This window comes from Hypanus sabinus, chromosome 10 (assembly GCF_030144855.1).
Source record: "Hypanus sabinus isolate sHypSab1 chromosome 10, sHypSab1.hap1, whole genome shotgun sequence".
Lineage (NCBI taxonomy): Eukaryota > Metazoa > Chordata > Chondrichthyes > Myliobatiformes > Dasyatidae > Hypanus > Hypanus sabinus.
This window is the reverse complement of record NC_082715.1, coordinates 152,432,939-152,452,918: the sequence shown is the minus strand read 5'-3', so window position 1 is coordinate 152,452,918 and position 19,980 is coordinate 152,432,939. Positions and strand designations below refer to the sequence as shown.

The following is a 19,980-nucleotide window of genomic DNA, read 5'->3' as shown; positions in this document are numbered from 1 at the left end:
CCTGTCCAAGAGGCTCTTAAATACCCCTAATGTTTTAGCCTCCACCACCATCCCTGGCAAGTCATTCCAGGCACTCACAACCCTCTGTGTAAAAAAAACTTACCCCTGATTTCTCCCTTAAATTTCCCTCCCTTAATTTTGTACCTATGCCCTCTGGTGTTTGCTATTGGTGCCCTGGGAAACAGGTACTGACTATCCAACCTATCTATGCCTCTCATAATCTTGTAGACCTCTCTCAAGTCCCCTCTCATTCTTCTATGCTCCAAAGAGAAAAGTCCCAGCTCTGCTAACCTTGCTTCATATGGCTTGTTCTCCAAACCAGGCAACATCCTGGTAAATCTCCTCTGCACCCTCTCCATAGCTTCCACATCCTTCCTATAATGAGGTGACCAGAATTGAACACAATACTCTTAAGTGCGGTCTCACCAGAGATTTGTAGAGTTGCAACATGACCTCTCTACTCTTGAAATCAATCCCCATGTTAATGAAGCCTAGCATCTCATAGGCCTTCTTAACTACCCTATCAACCTGCGCAGCAACCTTGAGGGATGTATGGATTTGAACCCCAAGGTCTCTTTGTTCATCTAAGTAACCGACCATTAATCCTGTACTCAGTCTTCTGGTTTGTCCTTCCAAAATGCATCACCTCACACTTATCCGGATTGAATTACATCTGCCATTTTTCTGCCCAACTCTGCAGCCCGTCTATATCCTCTGGTAACCTTCGAAAACCTGCAGCTCCATCCACAACTCCTCCAATCTTCGTGTCATCCACAAACTTACTCACCCATCCTTCCACCTCTACATCCCGGTCATTTATAAAAATCACAAATAGCAGGGGTCCCAGGACAGATCCCTGCGGCACTCCACTAGTCATCAACCTCCAGGGCAGAATACTTTCCTTCCACAACTACCCTCTGCTTTCTTCCTTTAAGCCAATTTTTTATCCAAACAGCCAAGGTTCCATTTATCCCATGCCTCATGACTTTCTGGATGAGTTTCTTGTGAGGGACCTTGTCAAATGCCTTGCTAAAGTCCATGTAGACCGCATCCACTGCCCTACCCTCATCAATTATATCATTATGTCAATAGCACAGGGATAAATTTAAACTATACACTACTAGTCTAGGCTTCCATAATGTTATATATTATGTATTTATTATTATTATTATAATATATTATTATTATTATATATTATTCCATAACCACATCAAAAACATTTGAAATTACTGGCATCTGTGAAGTTGGATAATGCTTGTAGGATTATCTAAACAACGCACCCTGAGATACCCTCCACACACTGGTGTAGTGTTTCCGTGGTATAAACATTGAGTGCAGTGTTTATCGTATATGCTCAATCTTTTATGCAAAAACATCATTGTATTTGACAATCAAAAATCCAGTTCAACTAGAAATTCGCTCAGAGCTCACAGGACAGTGGTTAGGGAAAACATCACAAAACATCCTTTTTATCCTGGGGGAAGTGTTGTGCAGAATGAAAGCTCCTCGCATTTAAAGCGCCTAGCATGACCCCCCATTATTTTGAGTTGTGAAATTCAGGAAAAGGTAAGACCCACTAAGTATTAGCAATGCCAGTTATAGGATTGACCTATACAGCAGTAAAAATTCAAGCAGCGTAAACATGAAGATTGCAAAATGTCATAACATTATAAAGCCCATATTAGGACTGTGAAAAAAAACAATTACTAGCTGAACTACTTTCTACAAAGTGGTAGCAGTGTGGAAGGTACACAGCAATCACTTAGTTATCTGGATTATATCTTTGAACTGAAGCAGGTAAACAACTCCTACACAGATCTCCTGTGGCACCTTCAAGAAAGTGGATAATTCCAAATGGTATGGGGATAATCTCTATAGTTGTCTTCCTAAACAGTCTTCTTTCAGTCACATTCTGAATCACAATGTGGATTCTGTCCAACTAAAACTCACCATGGGCATGAGAAAAGTAGAAAGAAGAAACAATCACTGTATACGTCCTTCTTCAAGCTCACAAAAGCTGTCAATTGCGAGGAACTGTGGAGCATCCTTTTCAAATTTGTTTGCCTTCAGGATATAGTCTCCACCTTGTGTCTTTTATGCGATGTGTCAAATCATGATTTTAACCAATAGGTTCACAACAGGCCCAATCTCAGTGCAACTCATTGTCAGGCAAGGTTGAGTTATTGCACAATTATTTTTTCAAACTTTCTTGCTGTAATATGGCACCTCATCTTCAATGAGCCTTCCACAGGAATGGAACCAGGCTACGGGGAAAAAGGAAATCTACAGTTGCAAGAACAAGTTCGTGAATACTCTGTAATTACCTGGTCTTCTGCAATTATTAAATAAAATGTGGTCTGATCTTTATCTAAGCCATAATAGTAGACAAACACGATCTACCCAAACTAATAACACACAAGCAATTGTCCTTCTCATTAATATTGAGTACACCATTTAAACTACCACAGTCTGGATTCAAAACAGTATGTGAACCTCTGGGGTAATGCCTTCTACTAAAGCTATTTAGGGTCAGGTGTTTGGAGATATGGGTTCGAGAGGTGCCCTGCCCTATTAAAAAAAGACACACAAAGTCAGGTTACTGACAGAGCCTGTTCTTCTCAAGATCAATCCATTTATATGTATATGAACCATGCCTCGATCAAACTTTCAGAGGACCATAGAAGAAGAATTGTAGAGATGAATGAGGCTGGAAAAGGTTACAAAAACATTTCTAAAGATCTGAGTGTTCATCAGTCCACAGTAAGAGAAATTGTCTACAAATGGAGAAAACTCAGTACTATTGCCACTCTGCCTAGGAGTGGGTGTCCTGCAAAGATCACATCGAACAAAATGTGCAAGTCTGAAGGAGGTGAAAATGAACCTAAGGGTAACAGCACAGAGCCTGCAGAAATCTCTAGAACTTGCTGAAGTCTCTGTTCATGTGTCCACTATAAGAAAAACACTGAACAATACTCCAAAAAAAATGTTTGAAGACCACCTGGATGTCCTAGTTAGGCCATATCTGGAATATTGCATACAGTTTTGGTCATCTCATTATAGGAAGGATGCCAAGGCTTTAGAGAGAGTGCATTAGTTCTCCAGGTTACCGTCTGGATTCGGGGACACGTGCTATAACAAGAAGTAGGACAAACGGGTTGTTTTCTCTGGAGCTGTGGAGGCTGAGGAGAGACTTGATAGAGGTTGATAAGATTATGAGAAGCATAGATAGAGTAGACCAGGGGTTCCTAACCTATGGTCCATGAATTCCCGAGTTTAAAGGGCAGGTCCTGTTTGACAAACTTATTGGAGTTCTTTGAAGACATAATGAGTGCAGTGGATAGTGGGGAACAGGTGGATGTCGTATACTTGGATTTCCAGACGGCATTTAAGGTGCCACACAAGAGACTTTTAAATAAGATATGGATGCATGGAGTCGGAAGAAGTGTATTAGCATGGTTAACCAATAGAAGGCAGAGAGTTGGTATAAACGGGTGTTTCTCCAGTTGGCAGTCAGTGGTGAGTGGGGCTCCGCAGGGGTCGGTGCTGGGCCCGCAGCTGTTTACCATTTACATTGATGATTTGGAAGAGGGGACTGAACATAGCATAGCAAAATTTGCTAATGACACTAAACCGAGTGGAAAGGCAAATTGTACAGAGGATGTGGAGAGTCCGCAGAGGGATATAGATAGATTAAATGAGTGGGCCAAGGTCTGGCAGATGGAATACAACGTTGGTAAATGCGAGATCATCCACTTTGGAAGGAATAATAGAAGAGCAGATTATTATTTAAACGGTGAAAGACTGCAGAATGTTGTTGTGCAGAGGGACTTGGGAGTGCTTGTTAATGAATTGCAAAAAGTTGGCTTGCAGGTACAACAGGTTATTAAGAAGGCAAACAGAATGTTGGCCTTCATTGCTACAGGGATTGAATTCAAGAGCAGGGAGGTCATGCTGCAACTACACAGGGTACTGGTGAGGCCGCACCTGGAGTACTGTGAGCAGTTCTGGTCTCCATACTTGAGGAAGGATATACTGGCTTTGGAGGCAGTGTTATAACCATATAACAATTACAGCACGGAAACAGGCCATCTCGGCCCTTCTAGTCCGTGCCAACGCTTACACTCACCTAGTCCCACTGGCCCGCACTCAGCCCATAACCCTCCATTCCTTTCCTATCCATATACCTATCCAATTTTACTTTAAATAACAATACCGAACCTGCCTCTACCACTTCTACTGGAAGCTCATTCCACACAGCTACCACTCTCTGAGTAAAGAAATTCCAGATTCCAGAGATAAAGGGGTCAACCTCTGAGGAGAGATTGAATCGCCTGGAACTATACTCTCTGGAATTCAGAAGAATGAGAGGGGATCTTACAGAAACATACAAACTTTTGAAAGGGATAGACAAGATCGGAAAGTTGTTTCCATTGGTAGGTGAGACTAGAACTAGGGGACATTGCCTCAAGATTCAGGGGAGAAGATTTAGGACAGAGATAAGGAGGAACTGTTTTTCCCAGAGAGTGGTGAATCTGTGGAATTCTCTGCCCAGGGAAGCAATTGAGGCTTCTTCACTAAATATATTTAAGATACAGTTGGATAGATTTTTACATAGTAGGGGAATTAAGGGTCATGGGGAAAAGGCAGGTAGATGGAGCCGAGATTACGGACAGATCAGCCATGATCTTATTGAATGGCAGGGCAGGCTTGATGGGCCGGATGGCCTGCTCCTGCCCCTATTTCTTATGTTATGGTCTACGGCATAAAAAAGGTTCGGGATCCCAGGAGTAGACAGAAAGTATCTTTATCCCAGGGTTGAAGTGTCTAATACCAGAGGGCATATATTTAAGGTAGTGAGCGGGGGTAATTTCAAAGGTGACTTTAAATACAGAGTGGTGGGTGCCTGGAATGCACTGTTTCAGGTGGTGGTAGAGGCAGATACATTAGGGACTTTCTTTGGATAGGCACATGGATGTGACGGAATGTAAGGAGATGGGCATTTAGTTGGCCATTTGATTACTAATTTAATTGGTTCAACACTACATTGTGGACCAAAGGGCTTGTTGCAGTGCTGTTCCAAAATATACAGAACTGTACAAAGTGGGAGCAACTAAAACAGAGAAAAGTAGACAGACTGAAATTATTTTCTATTCACATGACACACTTTGCTATAAAAGCTAAAATTATTTTATGATTAAATGATCTTTCAGGACACTAGAGATTTAACAAAAATAAGCTTCAGTCATCAAACAAGCCCCGATTTCTCAATATTTCAAAAGAAAGGTTTGGATTTGTTATAAAATGCATGCAGCAATTTCAACACAGTCTTGAAGAAAGCCCCTTAACTTAATCTTCATTACACAATCCACATCTAATTTTAGCAAATACTCATTAATTGCTTCTTAAATGCTGATTAAATGTTTGCAATGAAAGACAAGAAAGAATATGTACATGCTTGGGAATTAGGTGCTATCATATTTAAAGTAACTAGACTGAAATTAAGGACTAAAAGCACTGAAGGGACAGAACACAATTTTATACACTGTCAACACTGGGATGTGATCACAATGTGGCTGGGATCTTGAACTAGACCTGTTAACCACAGACCAGTCAAATACTCAAATCTCACAATGGCAACTGGGGAATATAAAAGGAGTTACATAAATAAGAACTTAAAGCTAGTTTCAACAGAAGTAACTTTAAAATTATCGAATCATCATAAAAACCTACCATGGGTACTAGAGATAATCCAGTTTCTCAATTTAAAAAAAAATAAATACTGTGAAAGAATAAGTAAAGCAAAAAACCTGCATAAGCCTACTCCAAGAAAATGTTAGGAATTCATGCCCCAGTCAGCATCACAGTAAAGCAGTTAACCATGTACAGAGTGGATTGGCAACATCATCTCCTCCATAATCACCATCAGCATGGTGCACCACAAGACTGTGTGCTTGGTCCCCTGCTTGACTTGCTTTATGCATATGACTGTGAGGCTAGGCACCACCCTAATGCTATATATAAGTTTAGTGGTGACTAATCAGCTGATAGGAAGGAAATTAAACATCTGGCTAAGTGATGTCATAACAACAACCTCTTATTCAATGTCAGTAAGACCAAGGAGCTGACTACTGATTTCAGGAGAAGGAAACTGGAGCTATTCCTTATCGGAGTATCAGTCTTGGAGAGAGTCAGCAACTTTAAATTCATTGGTGTTATCATGTCAGAGGAACTGTCCTGAGTCTGGCACTTATGTGCCATTAGAAAGAGCACAGAAATGCCTCTACTTTCTTAGAAGTTTGCATATATTAGGCACATCATCTACATCTTTCATAAACTTCTATAGATCTGTAGTGGAGAGTATACTTTTTTTAAACCTTCTATGACCAATCTAGTTTTTAAAGAATGGGATAGATTGGGTATTAAATGCTTCCAAGATTTGTTTGTTGGAGGAACGCTCTTTTCATTCGAGCAATTATCAGCTAAATATATCTTACCAAAACCCCACTTTTTTCGATATCTACAAATTACAGACTTTCTGTGATCTCAATTATATACATTTCCTAAAAGTCCCGATAAGAAATTATTAGATGTAATTTCTAATTTGAACCCTTTTCATAATGGTTCAATATCCAATATTTATGGCATGTCGCTGGGAATGAGAAACGCTCCTTTAGACAAAATTAAAAATCTTCGGAAACAAAATTTACAGACCTCAATTTCTGAGAGAAACTTGGAATGAAATTTTTAAATTGGTTAACACTTCATCGTTATGTGCCCACCACTCCCTCCTACAATTTAAAGTGGTCCATAGGGCTCATAGCTATCTCGTTTTTATTCAGATATATCTCCCTATTGTGATAGATGTAACAATGGAGAAGCTTCACTAATTCATATGTTTTGGACATGCCCGAGTCTTGAAAAATACTGGAAGGAAGTATTCCAAACTTCCTCTGTACTTTGCAAAGTAAATTTTAAGCCTAACCCTTTGACTGCCTTATTCAGTATTGTTGGAGGAAAAGATATTATTTTAGAGACATCTGATTTGCACATTTTGGCTTTTACTTCTCTTATAGCTAGGAGGGCACTCTTGCTTAAATGGAAGGATGTCGTTCCGCCTATTCACACTCAATGGTTACATGATGTTATGTCATGCTTAAATTGATTTGTTGTTCAATTTCTGAATCTAGTCAAGACTTTCAAACATTGTGGGGACCATTTTTGAACTATTTTCAAAAGTTTTGATTTGCTGTTAAAGTATAGATGTTGGCTAATAACATATTTCACTATATGTTAAGGATGTTTTTTCCTTTTATTCTCTTTACCAAACAGCTTCAATTTTGGTTGTGTGCTTAGATTTTTTTTGTTTAATAAAATTATCACATTTTAATATTATTTAATTTACATGAATACTGTATAGGTAATGAGATTGCAAGTGTGATTCAAATATAAAGTATTTGGTATTATTTTATCTTTTTCTGACTTATATATCTTCTTGTACTCTGTATTCTTCTATGTAGAAATTAATAAAAATATTGAACAAGGAAAAAAAATATTGAAAGGGAGTATACTGACTGGTTGCATCACGGCTTGGTATGGAAACACCTATGACCTTTGATGGAAACTCCTACAAGAATAGAACTGGATCTGGACTGGACCCTCTCTGCCTTTGAGCACATCTACATGGAGCATTGTTGCAGGAAAGCAGCATCTATCATCAAGGACCAACACCATCCCAGGCTAAACTCTCTTCTCACTGCTGCCATCAGGAAGAAGGTACCAGATTATCAGGACTCACACCACCAGGTTCAGGAACAGTTATTACCCCTCAACCATCAGGCTCTTGAACCAGAGAGATAACTCCATTCAGCTTCACTCACTCCTACACTGAACTGTTTCAACAACCTATGGATTCACTTTCAAGTACTCCATCTCATGTTCTCAATATTTATTCCTGATTTATACAGTTTGTCTTTAGCATAATGGTTGCTTGTCCTTGTTGTGTGTGGTCTTTCATTGATTCTATTGTAAGGACAAGAAAGTCTGCAGATTCTGGGGAAACTCAGGTCAGGCAGCACCTTTGGAAATGAACAGATAGTTAATGTTTCGGGCTGAGCCTGTTCTTCAGGACTGGAAAGGAAGGGAGAAGATGCTAGAATAAAATGATGCAGGGAGGAGGAGGCGGCTAGCTGGAAAGTGATATGGTGAAACCAGGTGGACAGAAAAGAACAAGGAATGGAAAAGACGGAATCTAATAGGAAAGTGGACCATAGGAGAAAGAAAAGGAAGGGAGGACCCAGGGGGAAGTAATAGGCAGGTGAGAGGAGGTAGAAGTGGGAAAAGAAATGGCTTACTGGAAGGATAAATTGATGTTCATGCCATCAGATTACAGTCTGCCCAGATGGAATACAATGTATTGCATTTCCACCCTGAGGGTGGCCTCATCTTAACGTAAGAGGAGGCCACGGACCAACATGTCAGAAAGGGAATGTGAATGGGAATTAAAATGTTTGGCCACTGGAAAATCCTGCTTATGGCTGATAGTGTGGATGCTCGATGAAGCAGTCCCCCAAGTTACAATGGGTCTCACTATTGTAGAGGAGGCCTTACCAGGACACAATAGACAACACCAGTAAATTTGCAGCTGAAGCGCTGCCTAGCCTGGAAGGCCTGCCTGGATGCCGAGAAGAGGTGAATGGACAGGTGTAGTACTGGCTGCTTGCAGGGATAAGTGCGTGAGATTAATGGAGAGGGATGAATGGACAAAGGAATGGCAGAGGGAGTGAACCTTACAGAAAGCCGGGTGGGGTGGGGGGGGAGGGGAGGAAAGATATGTCCCTTTGGAGATGGCAGAAGTTGGAGGATATTAAGCTGCAAAGGTTGACGGGGTGGTGGGTAAGGACAAGATGAACTCTATCACTATTAAGCTGGCGGGAAGATGGAGTGGGCGCCGATTTATGGAAAATGGAGAAGGTGTGGTTGATGGCAGCAACAATAGTGGAGAGAGGGAAAACCCTTTCTTGGAACAAAAAAGACGTGTCTTGGCAACAGATGTGGCTGAGGCAAAGAAACTGAGAAAAGGCATTTTTACAGGAGATGGGGTGAGAAGAGGTATTGTCCAGATAATTGCGAGAATTAGTAGGTTAAAAAAGATGACAGCTTGTCTCCAGAGATCAAGACTGAGAGATTGAGAATAAGTTTACTTTGAACTTTGAGCAGTAATCGGAGCATTATGATAAGCTAAAGACAGGATGGATAATGAGGTTTGCAAGGCGGGAGCTATTTGAAAAGAACAAATCTCAGCTGTAGTGAACCATACTTTGAAGAAGCGAGTGAGAGTGAGAGACATCATTGCAAGATGGGAGCCATTTGAAATGAATGAATCTTGTTGGGACTGTTTTATTTGAGCCAATAAAAAGGGAGGTGTAAGAGGAGCCATTGTTGGAGTGGACTAGTGTTAAGGCTGATTTATACTTGTGCATACAGGCTACGCCACAGCTTATGACGTAGTCCTGATTTTCACTTCTGTGTCGCTTTACGCTGTAGCGAGCATACATTGAGTGTGCGCCAAACGCTAGTTAGCAGTGGGGTTTCTATGCCACTGTGTTGAGTTTCTTTGTGAGAGACAAGGACGAGGAAATACATTTCAAACATTTTCGCATGTCAGCAGGTAGATTTGATGATTTGGTTCATCTATTTCGCATTGGTGTACAGACATGGCGGAGAAGAAGCAACCGGAAATACTTAAGAAGAAATGTGATGCTACCAAGCGGACCAATCACAGTAGTTGTGGTCTGCATTTCCGCAACGCGCGAGTTACTTTTTTGGGGATGTGCAAGTCACCCTACAGCATGGCGTAGATGTGACGCTCAAGTATAAATCAGCCTTTAGAATGAGCTTTGGCTGAACAGCCTTGGCAAGAATAGGTGGAGATCCTAAGTCAGTTTTCAGTAATTTTATTTTCTCTCTTCTTTTGTCCAGTAGTACATAACTAGGGCACTGAGAATGAGTCCAGAGTTAGTGGTATGTTCTTTGTGTGAGATGTGGGGACTCTGGGAGACCTCCAGTCTCTCCAATAAATACACACGCATAAAGTGCATTGAGCAGTAGCTCCTTAGAGACCGCGTGAAGAAAAAGGAGTTGCATCTTGATGGCCTTCAGCTCATTAATGAGGTGGTGACAGATAGGAGATACAGGGAGAAGTTCCAGGAGGCAGGTATTTAGGTGACTGTCAGGGGAGGAAAAGGGAATAGATAGCTAGTGCAGAGTGTTCCCTCAATAATAAATATACCAATTTAGACACCACTGTGGGGGGAGGGAGGGTGCCTACAAGTGAGAAGTTGCAGCAACCAGGTCTCTGGCACCAAGTCTAGCTCTGTGGTTCAAAAGGGAAGCGGGGGGTTAACAGTAGTGATAGGAGATTTCAGAGCAGCAGATTGTGGACATGTAAAGTAAACCCAGATGGCATTTTGCCACTCAGGTGCCAGGACCGCTGACCGTGCCATGGGCCAGTGGAATAAAAATATGATGAGTTGGCAGCTGAATGCTTGGCTGAGGAATTGGTGCAGGGGACAGGGTTTCAGATTTTTGGATCATTTGGATCTCCTCTGGGGAAGGTATGATTTGTAACAAAAGGATGAGTTACCGAACCCAAGGGAAACCAATATCCTTGCAGGCAGGTATGCTTGAGCTGCTGGGGAGCTTTTAAACTAACTTGGCAGAGGGATGGGTTAAGGCTGAAGGCCAGAGGACATGGGTTAAGGCTAAAGGGGTAAAAGTTTAAAGGGAACATTAGGGGACTTCTTCACACAGAGTGGTGGAAGTGTGGAATGAGCTGCCAAATGAAGTGGTAAATGTGGGCTCATTTTTAACATTTAAGAAAAACTTGGACAGGTACATGGATGAGAGGTGTATGGAGGGATATGTTCCAGGTGCAGGTCAGTGGGACTAGGCAGAAAAATGGTTCGGGACTGCCAAGGAGAACCAAAAGGCCTGTTCCTATGCTGTAATGTTCTATGGTTCTATGGATGGGAACCAGAGTGGTAAGTCTGAGTATGGGGCAGTTGGTATACAAGTAGATGCAGTATGTAGCGACTGTGAGGCAGGACTGGCAGATGATAGGGCAAAATTGCAGTCAGTGGGATGAGTTGAATTGCAACATGGGAGCAAAACTAAAAAGAATAATTAATACAGGACCGAAGGTATAATACCGTAAATTCCGGACTATAAGCCGCTACTTTTTTCCCACGCTTTGAACACTGCGGCCTATACTACGGTGCGGCTAATGCATGTTTTTTTTTTCATGCCGCCAAAAACATTTTGCCTCGTAACAGTAGACCAATAAAATTGATGAGTAGTTCACAGAGGTCCAATGAAATTGTACGATAAATCAAGCGCACTTTCACAATTAAATTATTGTAAATCAGTCATTTGTACTCACCCTCATCAACATGGAAAACACTCGAAGAAAAGCATATGATGCAGATTTTAAGTTAAAGGCGATCAATCTGGCGGTTGAAGAAGGAAATCGAGCTGCTGCACATAGTCTTGGCATAAATGAATCGATGGTGAGACGGTGGAGACACCAGCGTGAAGAACAGTCAATGCAAAAAGACGACAAAAGCTTTCAGAGGTAATCATAGCAGATGGCCCGAACTTGAAATCTTTCTTGAAGACTGGGTTAACACACAGAGAGCAGGCGGCCGCGGTGTTTCCACCGTGCAGGTCAGACTGAAGGAATCGCCACCAAAATGAAAATTGAAGATTTTAGAGGTGGGCCATCATGGTGTTTTAGATTTATGAGACGAAAAGGCCTGTCTGTCAGGGTATGCACGACTCTGTGTCAGCAGCTCCCTCCCGACCACGAGGAAAAACTTGCTTACTTCTGCACATTCACTCAAACAAAGATAGCGGAGAATTCCATCGGGTCAGATGATATCATAAATATGGATGAAGTACCTTTGACGTTTGACCTGCCTCTCACTCGGACTGTTAATAAAAAAAGGTGACTCGTCCATCACACTGAAAACAAGTGGCCATGAGAGAATGCATTTTACTTGTGTTCTGAGCTGCACAGCATCCGGACTAAAGCTTCCACCGATGGTGATTTTTAAGCGGCTGACAATGCCAAAGGAAAAATTCCCAAAAGAAATCATGGTGAAAGTCAATAAGAAAGGTTGGATGACGGAGAGTCTAATGAAGGATTGGCTGAGAGAGTGCCACGCCAAGCGACCAGGGGGATTTTTTCACAGAAAAAAAACGGCGCTGCACGTTGAGTGGGAGGCTTGAATGACGAGCGGCAAGAAATCCTTTACCAAAACAGGACGCATGCGAAGAGCATCTTTAACTCAAGTCTGCCAGTGGATCCTAAGTGCGTGGAGCCATGTCACAACATCCACCATCACCAACGGGTTTTGAAAGGCTGGACTGCTGTGTGATGAAGAGGACCACGTGCGCTCAAGTGAGAGCGACAACGAAGATACTGAAGTGAGTGACGATCCTGAGGTTGTTCAATTCGGACACTGAAGAAGAGGACTTTGATGGTTTTAGTGCGCAGGAGGAAGATGAAGAAGGCGATCAATAACTTTTCCTGGTAGGCTGCAGTATATATATTTTTTTACCAGTCGTTAGGAGATATTGGAATGTTGTTCGTGCACTGTTCAGTAAAAAAGTATACGCAACGTAATTTGTGTGTTACCGATACGTATGTATATTTAAAAGTAGCTGTGTTACAGGCACTGTTCGAAAAAAAGCATTTGCAATATGTATTTGTTTATGTTACCATACGGATTTAATTAAAAGTTAAAAAATCCTCACGTGTAATATCTGTGTAAATATCTCATATTACAACGTGGGACACCTGCGGCTTAAAATCTGGTGCAGCCTGTACAAGTACAAAATTGATTTTCTTTCTAAAATTAGAGCTTTTAATCAGGTGCGCGCTGTAGTCCGGAATTTACGGTACTTGAATACACACAGTATACCGAATACCACTGATGATCTTGTAGTGCAATTAGAGATCAGCAGGTACGATATTGTGGACATTACTGAGTTGCAGTTGAAACATCACAGTTGGGAGCTTAACATTTAAGGATACACATTATATTGAAAGGACAGACAGACAGGCGGAGGGGTGATGTGATTCTGTTGGTAAAAAATGAAATCAAATCCTTAGAAGAAGGTGACATATGATCAGAGGATGTAAGTGGGTAGAGTTAAGAAATTTCAAGGTTAAAAAGACCTTGATAGGAGTTATATACAGGTCACCAGTATACCTCCAGGGGAATGGCAATTCTGGATTGATTGTGTAATGAACCAGATTTAATTAGGGAGTTTAAGGTAAAGGAATTCTTAGGCGTCAGTGATCATAATATGATAGAATTCATACTGCAGTTTGAGTGGGAGAAATCAAAGTCAGATGTATCAGTGAAGTAAAGGGAATTAAGAGTCAAGATAGAGGAGCTAGACAAAGTTGATTGAAAGGGAACACCATCAATAATGAGAGCAGAAGGTTTTAAAAACCAAAATAAGGAAACTAAGAAAGCCATAAGGAAGGAAAAGATGAAATATGAAGGTAACTTTAACTTTATTGCTGCCAAACAATTGATACTAGAGTGTACAATCATCATAGCGATATTTGATTCTGCGCTTCACGCTCCCTGGAGTACAAATCGATAGAAAATATAATAAAAATTTAAATTATAAATCATAAATAGGAAGTAGAAAAGGGAAAGTAAGGTAGTGCAAAAAAAAAATAATAAAAAAGTATAAAAGATACCAAGACATTTTTCAGACATACAAAGTAAAAGAGAGGTGAGAGTGGATATTGGACCAATGGAAAATGATGCTGGAGAGGTAGTAATGGGGGGGGGGGGGGCGGCAAGAAATAGCAGATGAAATTAATGTCTATTGCATCAGTTTTCATTGTGGAAGACACTAGCAAAATGCCAGAAATTTGAGAATGTCAAGGGGCATAAGTGAGTGTAGTTAGTATTACTAAAGAGAAGGTGCTTAGGGATCAGAAAGCTCTGAAGGTAGATAAGTCACATGGACCAGATGAACTACACCCAGGGTTCTGAAAGAGGCAGCTGAAGAGATTGTTGAGGCATTAGCAATTATCCTTCAAGAATCACTAGATTCTGGCATGGTTCTGGAAGACCAGAAAATTGCAAATGTACCCCACTCTTTAAGAAGGGAGGGAGGCAGAAGAAAGGAAACCTAACTTAATTGGAGAGAGTCTAGAGCAGACTCATGAGAATGACTGAGAATGAAAACGTCAACGTACCTGAAATATTTGATGACTCGGCCTGTACTTGGAGTGTCGAGGAATGTGGGGATACGCAATTGAAACTATCAAATACTGAAAGTCCTAGATAAGAGAGGGTGAGTCTAAGACCAGAGGGCACATCATCAGAATAGAAAATCAGAATAATTTCCATTTAGGAAATAGATGAGGAGGAATTTCTTTAGCTGGAAGGTAGTGTATCAGTGGAACACACATAAAATGCTGGAGGAACTCAGCAGCCCAGGCAGCAATCTATGGGAAAAAAGTGCAGTCCACATTTCAGGCCAATACCCTTTGCCAGTCCTGAAACGTTGACTATACTTTTTTCCCATAGATGCTGCCTGGCTTGCTGAGTTCCTCCAGAATTTTGTGTGCATTGCTTGGATTTCCAGCATCTGCAGATTTTCTCTTATTAGTGAATCTGTGGAATTCATTGTCACAGATGGCTATGGAGGCCGTCATTGAGAACATTTAAAGCAGAGGGTGATAGCCTCTTGATTAGTCAGAGTGTAAAAGATTACAGAGAGAAGGCAGATTAATGGGTTAATAATTAATGGGAAAGGGATAATAAAGCAGACTCAATAGGCTGAATGGCTTAATTCAGCTCCTTTGTCATGGTCTTTTGGGGTCTACTCTTAATCACCTCTATTAAAGGATACACTAGAAATTTGCTAGTATGCTGGACATTAAGGAAGGAAAAGGTTCATTGGCATTGTCTGAAAATAGTTTCAAAAATCCACTGACTGGTTTATTATGTTGCAGAGAACATGGATCAAATGTCTAATACAAAGTCAACATCCAGAAAAAATAGAAGAAAAACTCCTGGATTGGGCAGGGACATTAGGCAGGAAATATCTATGCTACTTAGAAAATGGAGGAAGCTACCAAGGTAATCCTGCAATAATTATATCAGTGGTACATTTATTGATTTATAGCTTTTCCCCTCACGTTTTGAAAATTAAAATATATTAACATTTTAATGCCATAGCCATATACATTTTCTGAAAATATTTTTAAAGAAAAATTCACTTTATTTTCCCTTTTTATTATTGAATTAATACCTGGGGTTACACTTGTCAATGAGTTTCCATTTTTTCAGTCATTCAATAATCTCTAAATACATTTGGGCTTAAAGTGTGACAGATACTTTGCATATGTGCCACTATGAAGTACAACATGCATTTCTAAAACAATTCAAGTTTATGGCACATTAAACTAATTACTTGGATGTTGATGACAAAATCTCTGCCACAAAAACATCTATTGCTTCTGTCCTTATTTTAAAATCAAGAACTATTCATGTTCTTAAGCCATGTTGTAAAATCATGAAGATTGGTCCCATCCTTTAATCTAAAAAATTTCAAACCAACTAGGTACATCAGATAAGTAGAATTTGAATTTCTACAGCGATAATCTCCAATTGAAGAAGAGGATAGCAACTTAGATTTCCCTTTATAAAATCAATAATTTGGTGCCTTTAACTTTATGTTTAGAAAGTACCTTTGTTACAGATGTTGCAGATGTTATTTGGTCCTTCATTGTGTTTTTTGATGTGATCAGTCATATAGGCTGCACGTAGGTATTTCCCGCACACCTGACAGGGAACTTTTTCTTCATGACATGTCAGGTGAGAGCGTAGACGATCTTTGGTAGCAAAGGAAGCCTCACATGTCTGTAAGAACACATCGACAGTAAGGTAACTGCTTGGACAACTAAATTGACACTATCAACAGAAGAGTCTAATTTCAAACCAACCTGTAGTGATTAAACAGGCACAACAATGTCCTTTAATACTTTTCATAAGCTCTCCACCAGAATGGACTGAAAAATAGACTTTCATTCCCAGGAGAGTGGCCTCAGCATCATGTAGAGATGGGAAAGCAATTATATCTCTGAGTAAGTGCACACTATAATATTATGAGTTGGAAGTTCTGCATTAAGCTTTTCTGCAGAATCTCCCATAGAAAAATGTGAGTATGGATCTATTGAGTGGAGATAAATAAGGCATTTTTCAAAGATCTCCATTATCAAATCCAGCAGCAAGTTTCAGTGGTGGAAGGACATCGCGTGCTTTGGAGAGAGGCACGGAGTTACCCTAAGTTACTATCTCCATGGATGATGCAAATTATTGATGCACCAACTCACCTGACATTTAAAGGGCCTCTCTGCTGTGTGCACTTGCTTAATGTGGCCATTCAAGTGATCCGGTCTGGAAAAATAAAATGGAAGGTCAGCTAAGCATTTAAATGTAAGACTGGACACACACATCTTTAGAAGAATGTAGGCTCTAATGTAATCTCTAATGTAGGCTAAATTTTATTTTTTAAAGAAAGATTATCATTTTTTGCAACATGAAAGCAGGGCTGGATTAAGCTAATGCATATGTTATAAAGGGGCTCTAAATTTTAAAAAAACACATAAGTATTAAAACATAAATTATTTACTTGCATAGTAAAGTAATTCAATTTTTTCCATTTGCTATACAGCCAGATAATACAACAAATGTCTGACACTCTAGTAATTGTATTACTTACACATAGGTATCAATTTCAAATGTCAAAGCTACAATTTAAAAGTTAAATTTTCTAGATTTAGCAGGAGCAAATTTGTTGATGATACTGGAAATGTCTATTTCACGCAGAAGTTCATGTTCTTCTGAATGCAGTGGACTCTGAACTTCTGATCCCTGAAGTATTTTACCCAGTACACGCAGCAGAAATTTGATAACTACGCTTTGTTTGAATTTATTTACCCTTACCATCTTTTATGAAAAGTAGAACATTAGAAAATTGGGAGCAGACTTTTAAATTTTAACAACCCGGGATTAACAATGGTACAAGCACAGATTATTTGTTACACAGTAATTGGATTTATTGGTGTCCCAGGTAAGTAGCTTTTGGTTACTTGTATGGAGGCCGTGACACCTCCTTGCTCTCAGCAACTGCTGACGTGTTCACACCAGTTTTCTATATGAGATGATGTTCCGGTTCCAACTCACATTCCACGTTAGAATCATTCAAATGGGGTTGTTCACAAATCATCTGATGCGTTGAAACAATTAGCGGAACCAGAAGTATTTACTGATAACCTGATCTATCAGCACTCCCTTTCAGATTTTCAACTCGTGTTCCTGACAGTCCCTAGAATGCTGTCTTGTTCCGCTCAGTCTCATGTCATGTATGAATACCAATTGACAATTTAACCTGGGTCATGCAGACTTGTCACAGGAACTTGAAACTGCTCACTCTCTCCACTTCAATTCCCTCTATGAGGATTGGTATGTATTCCTTCAACTTACCTTTCCTGAAGTCCACGATCAGCTCTTTCATCTTGTAACACTGTGTGCAAGATTGTTGCTATGGCACCACTTCACTAGTTGGCATATCTAACTCCTGTATGCCCTCTCGTCTCCATCTGAGATTCTGCCAACAATGGTGGCATTATCAGCAAATTTACAGATTGTATTAGAGTTATACCAGCTATACAGTCATGGGTATAGAGTAAAACAGTGGGCTAACCACACACCCCTGAGGTGCACCAGTGTTGATCGTTATCACCAATCCGCACAGATTGTGATCTTCGGGTTAGGAAGTCAAGGATCCAATTGCAGAGGGTGGTACAGAGGCCCAGGTTCTGTAACTTCTCAATCAGGATTGTGGTGTTAAATGCTGAGCTATAGTTGATGAACAGCATCCTGACATAGGTGTTTGTATTGTCCAGGTGGTCTAAGGCCGTGTGAAGAGCCATTGAGATTGCATCTGCCATTGACCTATTGTGCGATAGGCAAATTGCAACGGGTCCAGGTCCTTGCTGAGGCAGGAATTCAGTCTAGTCCTTCCTTCCTTCTTCTTGTTTTACGGCGGCTGGCACTCAGCTTAATGGCGCATTACCGCCACCTTCTGTTCCGGAGTGTGGATTAGACTATAGACTTACATTCTAAATTAGTGGTCGCCAACATTCTAAATCAATGATCGTGATTGACTGGTCAATCTTTGAGACTTCCCCCAGTAGATCCCGAAAAAAAATTGAAAAATAAATACACAAATATTGTTGAGAGATTGTTTCTGGGTTGCAGGGTTTTAGTTCTGTTCTTTCTGCCCAGTGTGCATGCATGTAGCTCCCCCGCCACGCGCTGGTCCCCAACCACCCCAATGAGGAAACGATGAGTCATTTGCACCTTTCCTCATTCCCTGTCACACCCACTGTTGAACTTGAATGCACGCGAGGTCATTACCCACATGAGGTCATCAGTCACCTAAACGCAGTGACACCCTCGTGCCAGGGATCACTGGTTGGCCTCGTGCGGCCGGTGAGATTTGCCGTTGGTACAGGCCTGGAGCACGGATTGATAAACCTGTTTAGCACACCAAATGTTCGTGGGAAACCTGGTGCTAAAATATTCGCAGACAACCTAATTCGGGCTCAGGTTTTCGTAAGTAGCAGAGCAGCTACCTCGCTGCAATCTACTGAAACAAACTTTTGTCGGCCAATAGATCTTACAAGGGGGGGCGGGCACTCCTTGCTTGGTCAGTCGCTCTTTCCGGACTGCGACTGCTGCGACCCCAGTACGGGGACCTCTGGCCCTGACCTTGTCCTCTCATTCCACCCACGACCAGCAGCACCTGGCCAAGGTGGGCGGGAGGCTGTCTAATGAGGCAATGAAGCCCTCAAAACTGCTTTGGTTCCTTGAGACCAAGCACCCTGCGCTTAAAGACAAACCCGTTGAGACTTTTCCAGTGGAAAAAACGTGAGCAAGCAGGACAACAGCTAAGCGTCGAGAGCCGCAAAAACTAAGTTGCGGAATAGACTGGACATAAGGAACTTGCTTCAAGTATCGCTGTATTCCCGTCGTGTTTAACACCAAACCTCCCCCCGGGTCGGCTGGTCCGCAAGAATATTATCAATATTAAACCGGTCCATGGTGCAAAAAAAGGGTGTATTTAAAAAAAACCCCATTATTTCTACTTCCAGGTTGTGGGGTTTTACTTCTGGTCTTTTCTGCCCCGGTGCGATGCATGTAACTAATCGATCTGGGGTCAATCTTGCCTTTCACTAAGGTTGAGGTAGGGTATCTTGGGCTTAAAAAGGTTGGTGACCACTATTCTAAATCCCTTCACCCAATCACACACATACCCTAATCTACACTTTATCCTTCCTTCTTTGGCCATCCTAGTACCCTATTCCTGCTTATCCATCATTTCCTATTAAAAAAAAACCCTGTATCCCTTAAGAAAGCTGAAAGTACCCTGTCCTGTGCTCTCTCACCCACGCCCAGTAACCCTTTTAATGTGAATTCCTGCATCCCCAATTCCCTTAGATTAATTCTCATCATCTCTCTCTGTCTCCTATACTTCCTGCAACTCTGAACTACATGTTCTACTGACTCCTCTTCCTGACATTCCTCACACAATCCTGTCTGGTGTTTCCCAATCATTTTCAATGTTTTGTTTAGTGCACAATGCCCCAGCCTTAACCTAGTTCACAAAGTTTCCTCTCTTCTGTATCCACTGCCTACCCTAGTACCTGTAATAATCTTTTGTATTTGATATAAATGCCTCCCTTTCCCCTCTCTGTCCCATCTTTCTAGCCACATTTGGATGACTTTTTTCCCAGATTACACACTTAGCCTCTGATTTGCTGATACTAATGTGCATTTCTATACTTTCTTTTATGCCCCCTTTGCCAACTCGTCCACCCTC

At 41.1% G+C, this 19,980-nt stretch overlaps 1 protein-coding gene across 2 annotated transcripts in view; it reads right to left on the bottom strand.

The window, feature by feature from the left end:
- patz1 (POZ/BTB and AT hook containing zinc finger 1) overlaps positions 1–19,980 on the bottom strand; it is a 63,688-nt gene that overhangs the window by 13,046 nt on the left and 30,662 nt on the right. For both annotated transcript variants that reach the window (XM_059983270.1, XM_059983271.1), the window contains exons 2-3: positions 16,427–16,490; positions 15,782–15,953 (exon numbers count right to left, since the gene is read on the bottom strand). In XM_059983270.1, coding sequence (XP_059839253.1) covers positions 15,782–15,953; positions 16,427–16,490 — 236 coding nt within the window. The remainder of the gene's footprint in view (positions 1–15,781; positions 15,954–16,426; positions 16,491–19,980) is intronic.